The sequence below is a fragment of the Amyelois transitella genome, chromosome 21, assembly GCF_032362555.1.
Source record: "Amyelois transitella isolate CPQ chromosome 21, ilAmyTran1.1, whole genome shotgun sequence".
Taxonomy (NCBI): domain Eukaryota; kingdom Metazoa; phylum Arthropoda; class Insecta; order Lepidoptera; family Pyralidae; genus Amyelois; species Amyelois transitella.
Window position 1 is genome coordinate 6698417 of NC_083524.1, and position 13553 is coordinate 6711969.

The 13553-nt window shown below is 35.9% G+C and overlaps 1 protein-coding gene across 4 annotated transcripts in view; it reads right to left on the reverse strand.

The window, feature by feature from the left end:
* Positions 1-13553, reverse strand: part of LOC106135587 (AF4/FMR2 family member lilli) — a 202368-nt gene that overhangs the window by 100108 nt on the left and 88707 nt on the right. For 2 of the 4 annotated variants that reach the window (XM_060950202.1, XM_060950200.1), the window contains exons 1-2: positions 3864-4184; positions 1424-1601 (exon numbers count right to left, since the gene is read on the reverse strand). The exons of 1 other annotated variant lie outside the window; for it this stretch is intronic. In XM_060950202.1, coding sequence (XP_060806185.1) covers positions 1424-1479 — 56 coding nt within the window. In that variant the 5' untranslated portion in view covers positions 1480-1601; positions 3864-4184. Of the gene's footprint in view, positions 1-1423; positions 1602-3863; positions 4185-13553 lie in introns of those variants that run through there. One more of the 4 variants, XM_060950201.1, reaches the window with a different exon arrangement.

Sequence of the window (13553 nt, forward strand, 5' to 3'; positions counted from 1 at the left end):
ATCAGGTGATTTCGGCCATGAATTTTAACATTAACGCGAGTGAAGCTGCAGACAAAAGCTAGTATGTAAAAATCTTAATTATCTGGAGGAGTAATATCCTAGTACCGAATTTTGAAAATAAATAAATTTTATTTTCAAAATTCGGTACAATTTATTTAAACTTTAATTTCATGAAAAACAGAATACTAATTTATAGGTTATATATGTATTGATATAAATTATTCCAGGGCCAGGTGAGTTACTACCCTTACTGATGTTGTGTGTAAGGTCATGTTAGACAAACATTTCCGTATTTAAAAAGGTTTGCCACGGTAATATTTAATTACAATACAATGAGTGTGTTAAATGTTTTCAAAAACCGCCATTTTGTTGTTTTATACATACATAATTATGATCACGTCTTTATTGCGGGGTGCCCAGAGCCGACAGTCTTGAAAAGACCGAAAGACCAGGTTCGGCTGTAGGGCTTTCTAATGGAATTGAGATTCAAATAGTGACAGGTTGCTAGCCCATCGCTTACAAGAATCAAGTTTATTAACCTATCCCTTAGTCGCTTTTCATGAAATCCATTGGAAATAGACTGAGTGGTTCTATTCTTTAGTGACGGAAACCACACGGCATACAAAACATGAATTCACAAACTAAAAGAAAAATATCATACCGCTATTAAATTATATGTAGGTTACTCGTTTAAATGCGATTATATGTACTATTTCTGTACTGACCAATAAAGGCACGTGACCATCTACATGTGCCCAAATAGAATACAAATGGTTATTTGTGATAAATAATGAATTAATGTGAATGTGTTAATGATAAATGTAATAGAGAAAATGTGAATCACGTGTACTTACGCGCATGTCGAGTCAGTGCGTGTCTGACAGCATGTAGCGTTATCTTAAAGTTTACATTCCGAACGAATATCTCTTATCTTTATTTCTCTATACATTTTGTGCATGATCATAAAAAAGACAAAAGTGCTTTGCTAGAAACCGGATGGACAGATGTTTTCAATATATATAACATTCTTTTAAAATTTTACTGCCATTGTAAACCAGTTCGAACATGACTAAGGTTTCTACCGAAAACGGAGTAATTCACTTAGCTCAAGTTTGAATTTTTATTGCATAATATTAGCAGGCGGCAAAGACAAATTTAATGATGGTAAAGTCGAATAACATTGTTCAGACAATGTTAATAAAATTGGTTTGAGATAAAAGCTTATTAAAAGAATAAGATAAGATAGCTTATGCATTGAGTCATACGGCATGTTAAAAAAATTATTTCAGAAAAAGATATTATTCATTTTAACGATGTGAAAGAAACGAACGCACCACAATACCGTACAAAATCACAAAGATAAGATAGCTTTTGTATTGATTAAACATTTTGTGTGAACAACATTTGAAAGTGAGCAACTTACCCAACACCTCCGTTCAAGGAGGCGACCACACCAGGCCTTTCATAGCACATATGCATACCAGCAATCTTGGCTGATTGTTGACACTGTCTGTTTTAAACACACGACACTTGGAATTACTTTGTCATACACAAATATACAAAATTTAATCAACACCACGCACAAACATTTTGTTGTCACCCTGCAAATAATAATAGGTTTGTTACGGTCGATATAAATGCAGATTCTATTGAATTGATAGAATCCATGTCATGTGGCAATTGATTGCTGAAACTCAGTGTCTGATCTGAACTCATTAATATTCATATTAATTTGGTTTACGGTATTTTCTTTCATAAACTCATTTCAGAATTCATGATACTCAAGATTTCATTCCGTATTGATTTACGTCAAATTTAAGTTATATGTGGCCATTTTTGAATTTTCGAAATGACGTCACTGACTTCGTGATGTCATTCCTTCGACGCCCACCCTTAAAACAGAGATAACAGTTGCCATAGACACAAATTGGTTTCACTTCACAAAATTAATGAATGTTAAACCACATCGCCCTGTGATACTCGACAACTAAAGTTTGAAAACTTCTGAAAAATTATAAAACATACAACTACTACTACATGGGATGATAAACGTGATATCATAAAAAAAACAGCGAGAGGACTCTTTTTTGTAGAGACAAGGTGTGATCTTGAATTAAGAAACGGTGATTACTTGCGAATTTTCCGGCCCGAGTGATGATTAATTGCCTCGTCTCGTATACTTTTTGCCTTATTTGGCCGGGAACATCGGGTAAATAGGATGTGGCAGCCTTTTTCCTAGGGTCATGAGGAGCCATTTACTCGGATCTTTTCCCATGTGATTGATCGGCGTTTGGCGCCTATACGAGTGTACACTGATATCGCTCGCCACCCCATTGGATGATAATATTCAAAAGGGCACACCGTTGTAAAGCCAATACAATAACAGGTAAAAATTCCGACAACGAAACGACGCGGGGTAACAATGACTCAGAAATATCTGTCAAGGTTGCCGGTACGACACTGATAATTTGAGGAAATTTTATAAACGAGCCAAAAAAAACTATGCCCTACATCCGAGATACATTAACCCAGTTTAAAACCGAGGTCGGATTAAGACCACTTTGACAGAGTATGGGTTAAAACAAAAAGTCACATCCAACTGCGCTTAATCCATCACATCGTTAGGCTAGGCAAATAACTCGGTCTAAAAGAGTGGCATGAAATCTGTCGGCTAGATTTGCGGTTGTGAAATATTCTCACGAATGTAACAGCCGCGATTCGTAGAAGAGTAAAATTTTTATGTTTGTAAAAAAACTTAATTGAAATGGTTTATGCACCGAATTCTCGTAAAATGCCGAGTTAGATGCGGTGAGATAAGTGAGCGAGCACCGTTCGTCAGATAGGCGACGGCATTTACAAGTCTATTCAGATAACCCCCGGTCAACCGTGGGAACGTCTTTATAACTCTTAGCTGCGTTAGTCAACAAAATTGATTATAGTAAAGTGACGTTTAAAACTTTGTGTTTAGCTAATGCAATGGAAATTACATTATATTTTGAGAAATGTAAATTTATATTAATTCTGCGAACAATGCTTATATCTCTATTGGCCTTGGGTTTATGTAGATAACAAAGTGAGCTTGTTGAGCACGGTATGAAAAAATCGAATTTTCATCAAAGCCATCATTATGTAATGTTTCGTATAATTCTTATCTTTGTCTAGTATACACAGCTCAGACGTCGAATTTTGAGACTCTAAATTATAATTAAATGTTGACATGATACTGGCCAGTAAGATACTTAAAATTTTACCAAGTTATCGAATTAAGATTTAAAAAGTTTTGAACACAAGGAACATAAATATTGAAACTGTAATTTCAAATGGCTACTGTAAATTACAATGAGTAATGCTCCACAGGACGCCATACAGCGGAACTATCAAGAACTACAGGCGCTGGACATATTGCGCGATAAAATGAGCGAGGCCAAGCGAAGATGTAGGCTACTAATAAAAGGAATGGAAATAATTTCCAAATTACCATAATGCACATAACTATTGATCAAGATTTCAAATCTGTTCGAGGTCGGGAAAACATCACAGTAACAACGATCAACGATGAATCTAATTATTAAAGATATTGATATGATGTAGGTAGATGATCTATTTGAATAATTGGAACTATTTGCAGTATCAATTAGTTGTATTCATAATACTCCAACCACCTTGCTGATGACACAACAATAAAATAATCATGTTTCAAGAGAAACAATACGTAAACCAAGACAAGTTAATCTGACATCTCTGACATCGTAAGTACATATTTACGAACTTTAACACTAAATTATAAATCCCTGTTCCAGCAATCAAGTGCGTCATGCATGAGTCAACATCATGGACAAAATATCAGTCGGACCGATTCTTACAAAAAAGCACGAAGGCGATGCTTCTTACAAAAAAAAAACCCACGAAGGCGATGCTTCCACTGCAGGTCTTTCGCACAATCCAACACTGCAATCCAAGTGAACACTAGTGGCCGTCGCCACGGATTTCAGGGAGCCACGGGGCAGCACAGGCGAGTTGACAACCCGAGCGCATTCCGTGTCCGAATGCAAGGCGCATCACGATCGCCGCTAATGTTCGCGCGAAAACGCGCCAAACCGAGTAGCCTGGTGTTATTATTCTTAAAAGAAATACTCGGGAACTCCGGACACGACCACACGGCGGGCGACGACGCGCTCGACTGCCGTTCGAGGCGGGGCGGGAGCGTCGTTCGCCGCTCGCAGGTTATCGTGAATCGACTACACAGATAATGATGTCAAAAGTGGATCGGACTACTATGTAATGCTTGCGATTATGTTATTCTTCGTCGAATGTCCCATCATAAGACGAGATGCTCAAATCGTCATCGTCAAATGAATTTCTAGGAATGTGAAAAAAAAATCGATTAAGGAAAAAATCGATTAAAAATCGATTTTTTTAAAGTAAAAATCGATTTTTATACTTGATTTTTTAAAAATTAATAATCGATTAAAAATCGATTTTTATAATCATCCAATAAATGCACTCCGAAATTATGTTTTTGTCTTCTGGCTTTGAGCCCGGAACGCGAACTGCCAAAGAATACTATCATAGCTCCATAATATTACATTAACGCCATCTGTGCATTCTTTCTGTGCTCTTAAAACAGTTTAGATGATTAATTTAATCAAACATTCTCTAGATAGAATTAGTCGATGAACAGTATTTTACCGACATTCGGTTGATATTTTATTCATTATTCGTTGCTGAAACTTCATTTTTCAAACTTGATTGTTAAAAACTTTAACTTGTGTTGATTATATAAGAACTTACTGTTTCTGTTGTTTATTTTTAATGAATAAATCTATTGATATAATGTATATGGTGTTTATTTTGACATAAATTGAAAAATTAGGAAAAAATCTATCAATATAATAAAATCGATTATTTTCTTAAGAAAAATCGATTATTTGTTAATCGATTTTTCATACTTAAAAAATAAATCGATTATATAAAAATCGATTTTTTTACAGCCATGTCACATCCCTATGAATTTCGTTCGGATTTCTCACAAGGTGAAATAGAAAACATCTTCCATGTTAAAAGCAGCATCTATCATGTTGGTCCATTTCTGTTCTATTGAAATCAATCTTCACATCGTAAGAGTTTTGGATTTTGAAAAATAGGATGCCGTGAATTTCATCATTGAAATCTTCGTGCTGGTATAGAATTATTAACAGTGCAACATAGTGTTGCCAAGTGAACATTCCATATTATTCATTCTGATAAAAGTAAGAGTAACATCGATGTAACGAAAAGGAACAAACAAACCAACAAAGAAGTATTAGCAGACCGAATATCACTCGTCGAAGTAAGCGCGCTCTCAACTCAACGTAAAACACAAACCGTAATTTTATTGGCCCACGCCATTTTCCACACTGGACAAAAATGATTCTTAACGCGAAAACGCAAGATAATAAATTGTTTAAGTCTGCATTATAAGGGGCACACACTCATTCAAAACGAATAATGTTGAATTATGCTCTAGACTCGGACTTCCGAAAGTGTACCGTATCACGATTGTATTAGAGTTGTTGACCCATCGACGGCGTTAACGCGGATGACACGTTTGTATTACTGGATATTATTGTTGGCTTCTTTGAAGTTTGCAAAACCAGTCGTTCCGTCCATTGACAAAGTTGAATGTTCCTTGCCGAGTTACTCAGCCCAGTGTTTCCATTTAGCAAGACGTTCTTGTGTGGGTTTATCTTTATATTGGCGGTGCCGAACTATCGATAGTTTTACTATCGAGTAGGGGATGGAACTGCATGACGTCCTCAGAGATATACCGTGTGACGTAGATCTACGTGCGTATGAGTACATTAATACGTCAAATAAGACTGTATAATTTTATTTTGTATGCTAGAAATCGTCTATTTCCGAGTACTTGCATGAATGGTGTCGGTCTGGATGACCTGATACCAATATATGGGTATAAGTGAATTGCGCATAGCTAATTCAATGTGACCCAAATTACTAGTGGCCAGCTAAGTATGGCGGAAATAGGCATTCCGTCCCTAGGGAACGATATGGGGAAATTCAGATTCAAACGGGACGGATGTCTGTCTGTTCGACTTTCTTTTGCAAAATTACGTGATAAAATATTGTTTTGTCGTTTTTGGCTTATCACAAATGATTCACAATCGACGAGGAGTAAGTGAAAGCACTTAAAAATATTTGTTTATTAAAATGAGATAACATTTATGGTACTTGCCTGATTTTTATGAGCATTTCCATTGTGAATGGACATTAGCGAAAAGGCAACGCCAGTTCTCCGGCAGTACAGATAGAACTTCTGGTAACGGTATCACATTATCAACAAAAAAAAACATCGAAACAATAAGAAACACGCCAAAATTTTCCACTAACCAGGTGCGACTATCATTAAGTTAAAGCCAATGTTAAAAAGCTTTTTTTTATATTTGTTGTCGGCGCCTATTAGTTTCATCTTTTCAAACAATATCTTTGAAATATCGCTCAAAATCATAAAGGATCTCATGTAGGAAAACGATTGTAAAAAAAATCTCATTTACAACTGAACCTGTTAGTTAGTAGGTCCAGTCTTTAGGTGTTTTTTTTTGTTTGATGATCACCGAAAAATAAAAGATCAGTCAAGTTGTAGTGCTTTTTCAAGGAAAGGGTTCCGTATAGATTTATTATACATTATAAACGCTCATGTCTGTCCGTTGTTACGCTTCCGAACTAAACCGCCGAAACCATTTTAGTGGAATTTGAAATGGATATCTTGGAAGGAAGGATTTATTCCCGCGGGATTTTCCAAAGCAAATGAAGCCGGTATAACATATACTGTATAACACAAATGTATAACAACGACAAAAATCTTAGTCGTATCCAATAAAATAATTTAGGTGCCTTAGACATATCAAGTTGCATCCTGCAGAATCTCTATGACGCGGTAATAGAGGCGAATTTACAGTACCTAAATTGAACCAACAACCTACCCGACGAGGTTGATGTGTCGTTGACTGTACAGTAACTCCGAACTGTCCTGTAAACATTGAAATAAAAGCAAGTGCACGAATGATTTACTAGGTCAGACCATAATCCAACGATGATTTTGCGGTCATTACTCAACTATTTTAAGAGTTGTGGTTTCAGGTTTCTCAAAAAGTAATGTTAGTTTGAAGGTTGGCGACTGGAATACGACACTGGTTTTGACTTTGTTATTTTTTTTTTAATAAACATTAGCTCTTTGATTACAAAGAAATCATAGAAACTTTAGGATATAGATTAAGACTCATTCTAAAGCGTTGAATACTAAGTATATTCTCAAATTTGTGAATCCTAACAGGACAGCCTTAACCACTCTCCTTTTTACTACTTTACACTATTCGGTTCGAATTGAAAAAATATTTTCGCGTTGAATAGACCATTTATCGAGGAAGGCTTTAGGCTATACAACATCACGCTGCAACAACAAGGAGCAAAGAAATAATGGAAAATGTAAAAAAAAACGGCGAAAATTATTCATCCTTGGGAGCTTCAATAATGCCCAAAATAACTATTCCACGCGGACGAAGTCGCGGGCACAGCTAGTGAATTAATAAGCGCACAATCCCAATCCACGATAACAATTCACTTGGCACAATTATCAATTGCACTTAATGAATAATGTTATCCATCTGTAGTTAACCAGAGCGGTAATAAATTACTACAATCCGATGACCACAATAACAATGACGCAATCGTACAGTTAAAACAATATTAAACCAATCAAGTTTATTATTCTTCCTCTTGGCGACAGTCCTGGTTAGTTACATGCTCACGATGCCGATGCCTGAACCCAGCTTTATTCTTGAAGAAACCTTCCAAACCTTACATCTCCTGGCATTTTTCACGAGACCGAATACTATTTAAGGACTTACGTATTGCTAATGGATGGTTATTTCTGGATTTTGGATATTATTCTGCCGACTGTACAAATACAGTACAAAACACAGCTGCACGGTTTGAGAAACAGTTGCGAACGCATTACGCGAAGAGCCGCGAACAAAGAAATGCGTGCGTGCATTGGAGTGTTTCCACTACCACCCACCTTTTAGCTCTAAACTTGATGAAAGGAATATTTCTTTCATGAATGCAACGCTTCATAAACCTATATTTTTTTTAAATGACATAAACCCATCTTTGTATCCTGTAAACTAAAAAGTCAATTTGAGAATCAGTATTCTTTTAGCAAAAAGGAGCGGTATAGAAAGTAAATTATTTCGGTTCAAGACTACGAAAGAAACAGGTCCATAATTCGCCCGTTTTGCCATAAATACATAAATCCACTCTGGTCTCATCTTCGTTATTTTACTGTTAAGTAAATATACCGACAACGATAAGCTTTTACATAATTATTTGAATGTAATACTATTAATTAATCGATGATATTGATTGAAATTGTCTGAAATAAAATTTAATTTACTAGTTGATACAGTGAATTCGGGTAACTTTGGTCCTTTTCGGGGTAACATAGTCCCTCGTATTATCTTCCGTTTCAAGTACTTTAATCATAATTTTTCTATCGTATTTCATATCAACAATTTTAATTTCAATATTAATTCATACTTTTTATCGATAATTTAATCAAAGTAATTACAAAAATAGTGTGGATTAATGTTACCCTGAGAGGCCAAAGTTACTACAATTGACTGTAAACACCACCTTATGGTTAAACACACTCACAGCTGAAACACGCCCTTGCATTTATCGAATGCGGTGGAAAAGGTTTTCCATTCCAGTCAGATGGAAAAACACGACATTCTGATTGTTTCCTCGCCGAACGGGGATGCACGGGGTATGAAATAATTATGTCTCCCCGCCCCCTCCTCCACACCATGCTACCCCCAAACCCATATCCACTTTTCAGGGCTGTCGGGATAAATTTTATTGCTTTCTTTAACCAAAGGCGTTTGTTTTCGTAAGAGTAACGTTAAACCACTGCATCTCATTATATGGAAGCTGTACGTGCAATCAATTGTATCATTGAGCCATACAGCTGAAATAGCCCTTTAGTAATATCGAGACTGTTGTATATATATCTACCCTTTAAGAGATATAGACGTGATTGTATGTACCATCCCGCCCAGTGAATAGATTTTAAGGGAAAGGTAAACAGGCATAAGTTAATTTTGATGACTAACTTATAAACAAAAAGTAACTTAAATATCTTTACAAACAGAAAAGTGGATCACATAAAAAAACTATTTATTTTCTTCAAAGTTTTAAGCTACAAATAGTCAAGTTATACCGTATTTTAGAGTGGGGGGGTGGCAACCCTTTCCCCCGACAGCCATCTGTCTCGACCCCTGCATCATAAATTAATGAGACTACAGAAAGACGTTCTTTTAAATTGTAGGTATGCATGATATTTCGCGATCATTTTAGGTTTTCACATGAGAAGTACTTGATTCTGCTATTCTTTAATTCTTTTCAAAGCTGTTGGCTCTGTCTACAATGTAACGGATAAATACGTGATCATTTGAATTGATTTACGTATTTGTATTCATGTACGTCTACCCCGCAAGGGATATGGACGTATGTATGTATAACAAAAACTACGAGTATTTGCCACGAGAGCCAATCACAGCGTGCAACGAAACAATGAAAATAAATCACGGCAAGTTGTTATAACTCACTTTTCCTCGTGATTTATCATTAGACGTTATGTTCGTCACGCGCTTCGAACAGGAAAAATTAAGTGTTCGTAATATTGAGAGCATTAGGAGTTTGTAGTAAGTACAGTCAACAGTATATCAAACCGAATTCACTGCAAATTCGCTTCTATTGCCGCGTCATAGCGCTCCCTGGAAGGTAACTTCTCATGCGGTTGACTGTAAATTAATACTACTTAAATACGAACATAAGCTCACTAATTAAATACCACTACAAGTAAGGATTAAGAGGGTTGAAATTATCCCTCATGATAATCCCGATTGAATCCCGATTCTCAGAGCCGTAACTAAAACATAAACATTTTAGTGAAGTTGTTATGGTCAGCTGAGAGCATGTAACTAATCCACCTTGGGTATAAGGAAAACTAAGATTATATAAACAGAGCGGTGTCTTATGTATAATACACTTTCCAGGAAAATACACATAAAAACAAATGGGTTTTTGACATTCACATCATATAATCACGTGTTTATCCCTCACGAGGTTGACGGAGTCAACAGTCTTGCAAAGATTGTAGGACCAAGTTCATCGCTGATTGGCTTAGGATGGAATTGAGATTCAAATAGTGACAGGTTGCTAGCCCATTGGCATAAAGAAGAATCCTAAGTTAAAAACAATAAATTATTGCTAGCTTTGAATTCCATCACTTTCACTGGTGTTAATTTTCCCACGGTACTCTTTATAAATTATGCGAATTGTTCTTCTGCTCTCTCGTTATTTTGCAAGAGTACGTGGTAAAGTGGTGACAAAATATCTCCGCGAATGTCGGGGACTTGTTGCTTTGCAATGTGGAGTTTTTCGGGAGAGATGCCGATGAACACGTAAATTAAGTGGCGTACACTAAATTTACCTACGTTAAGTATAAATGCAGTATGTTAAGTTTGAGAAGTACACATGAGGCACAGATCAATTATCTACTACTTCTTCATGTTTTGTTGCTAACGGATGTTCATACGGTAATGAAGAAACCAACACAATGCGCCAACTGGGAGTCGCTTCATGTTTAAAACTAACTTACCCAATGGAGAATCATGGTCCAAGGCGAGAGGTGAGGATGTGTTTCTTACTCCAGGAGAATGAAAAATATAAGAGAACTATAGGTATGTAAAGTCTTAAAAATTAACTATGTAAAGACATTAGATAAAGTTAAATAAATCTTTTGCAATGTAGTACAAGGAAACTGATCAATATACAAAAGTACCTTGCGGGAAAATATTTTGTATACCTTTGCCATCCTTATAAGAAAAAGGATAAATACATAGAATTCGAAATAATATCAGACTATAGAAGTAGTACGTACTGGTTAATGTGTCATCGCAACTGATGGTAATCATCACCATATGATTCACATATTATGACGACTGTATGTAATTTTTGAAAATGTGAGGTACGTTGGGTGTGGGAAGGCCAAGACGAACGTACCTTGATCAAATCCGGGACGTCCTTGCGAAAGGTATATAAGAGTACCCGAAGCCGACGAGCTTGGATGAAGAGATTTATAAATATAGATATTTAAGAAGTATGCAGGAATCGTAGTGACAAGGAAAGACGTAGATTTGCCTACTCCTCAGGGAAACGGGCGTGGTTTTATGTATGTATGTACCTAATTTATTATTATAAGACTTCCTTTATTTCACTGACTATTACCTACACCAACAAATACACATCACAAACAAAAAAATATTCGTTGATATTTAATTCAACATGTTTTTATAAAGTGCTGCATTTAACTGTGAATCATGGCGTTTTCACCAGGCTGTGTGGAGTGTTTGACCAAAGTTATATCTCTACAATATGTGGCCGGTCAGGTCAGGGTAAGCTAAAGTTGATAGTGACAGTAATTTTTTGTGTTGTTATTTTAAATATGTATGAATAATCCAATAGGGGTTAGGTTCCCCTGCAGTGGTGGCGGAGGACAGACGGGAGTCGCTTCGTGTCTCAGTTGCCTCATCTACAGGCAGGTGGAAGACGCCATTGGGAATAAAACTATGATATTTTTTTTTATTATTATTGTGGGATAACCACTAGTACAATTGATTAAAACTATTGAACACTTTGCACCAACAAAGGTTCCGACTGGAATGGTACATGAGGTCCAGCGGGAGTTAGGTACCGTAAAATGGGGTTACTTTGACATTACGGGGTAACATTGATAACAACTTCAAATTAAAATAAAACTTAAATATATCGTTTTCTGAACGCACCCGACAGGATTTTTTTATTAGGTTGGCAGAATTGATAGTGCGAAAAGCAAATGGCGTCCATATTGTTTGCATCGTGCCGGTGTTTTCTATAAAATAAAATTGTTTTAGAAGATACTTCTGATTTCTTTTTTATTGTTGTTAGCTATGGGTTTACTTTCAAATCCAGTTATAAAGTATAGGGTGATCAAAGAAGCCCCAAAAACGGTTTAAAGTTGATCAGGAGAATTTGATTTTTTTATTTTAGAAAAATGAGCTATATTTTTTTTTACTATACACCAATGATAGGAAATAAAAAACCGATATTCTCATTTTTTTTTTCGTGTCCGGTATGACTATTTTTGAGAAAATATGGTCATTTGAATTTCAAAATCGATCAAAGTACCCCCATTTTACGGTATATTAAATTTATAAAATTCGAGACTACCCTCTCTTAGTGCACTCCTAGACCATGCAACGGATAGGCTTATAAACTTGGGATTTTTTTATAGGCGATGGGCTCGCAACCCTATTTGAATGTCAATTCTAGTATGAAGCCACGGACGGACAAAAATGGTTGAAAAAACTACTCTGTAAATTTAAGAACCCTCAGTGCATTTGAGAACGTTCAAAAAACAAACTCATTGAAATTAAGAATTTAAAGCAGTTTGATTAATCTATCATTAAGCCAAACAGCTGAACGTGGCCTATCAGACTCTTCAAGACTGTTGGCTCTGTTTACCCCGCAAAGGATTTAGACGTGTCTATATGTATGTCCTTCGTAATATTCCAACATAAATGTATTTACAGCATAGAAAGACAATTATTCAGTCTGACTGGACTTATTTATCGATCATGCCACCAATAAACCATTCAAGCCTGGCATTGTGCACTAGTTTAAAAAAAAAACTAGCCAGACCCATTCACCTTCACGGCTAGTACAAAAAAGCGCCTCCCATTTTCCATACAAAGTCGAACTGAAACCTTAGATATTAATCGCAAGAGTTGACATGTTGTACAATTATTAGATATTATGTATCGCATATTTATTTGGTCGACAGATTAATGATGAAACTACAAAAGGAAATACAAAATTTAAAATCTGAAAAATGTACTAAAAATTATGAAACACAAACAAAATATATACTTCATGGATTCTGGAATAACATTTCAAAGCCCTGGATTAGTCTTGCCCAAAGTCACTTTTAATTTCACATTGGTATGTCTTCTAGGCGTGAAAAATTGAGACGGCTAGCGCAGTGTGGAAGTTAATGTTCCTGCATCTTACAACAGGTATGATCAAATTATTGATCCCGTTTATATTTATTTTTAATTGCCATCTCCATGCCCCGTAACTCATTGCTCGTCGATATAAAGATCATTGCTTATTCATACGCGAGTCTGCGCTGCACGTGTATGTGAAATCCATTTTGTTGGTAATCTATTTTCTGGAAACAAGTACCTTAAATCGACGACACTCGGGACGTCATGACATCAAAATGCGAGGATGTTGCGTTCAAAGAAATCAACAAGAGCTCATAAAACAAACAATAATGATATGCTGACTGACTGGTGTAGATCTTATATCAGCGCTAAGCAGAAAAAAACGGCATATTGATTTAGTGATAAAAACTTTCAAAGTATACGAATCAGTAGGTAAATATATAGCATAAG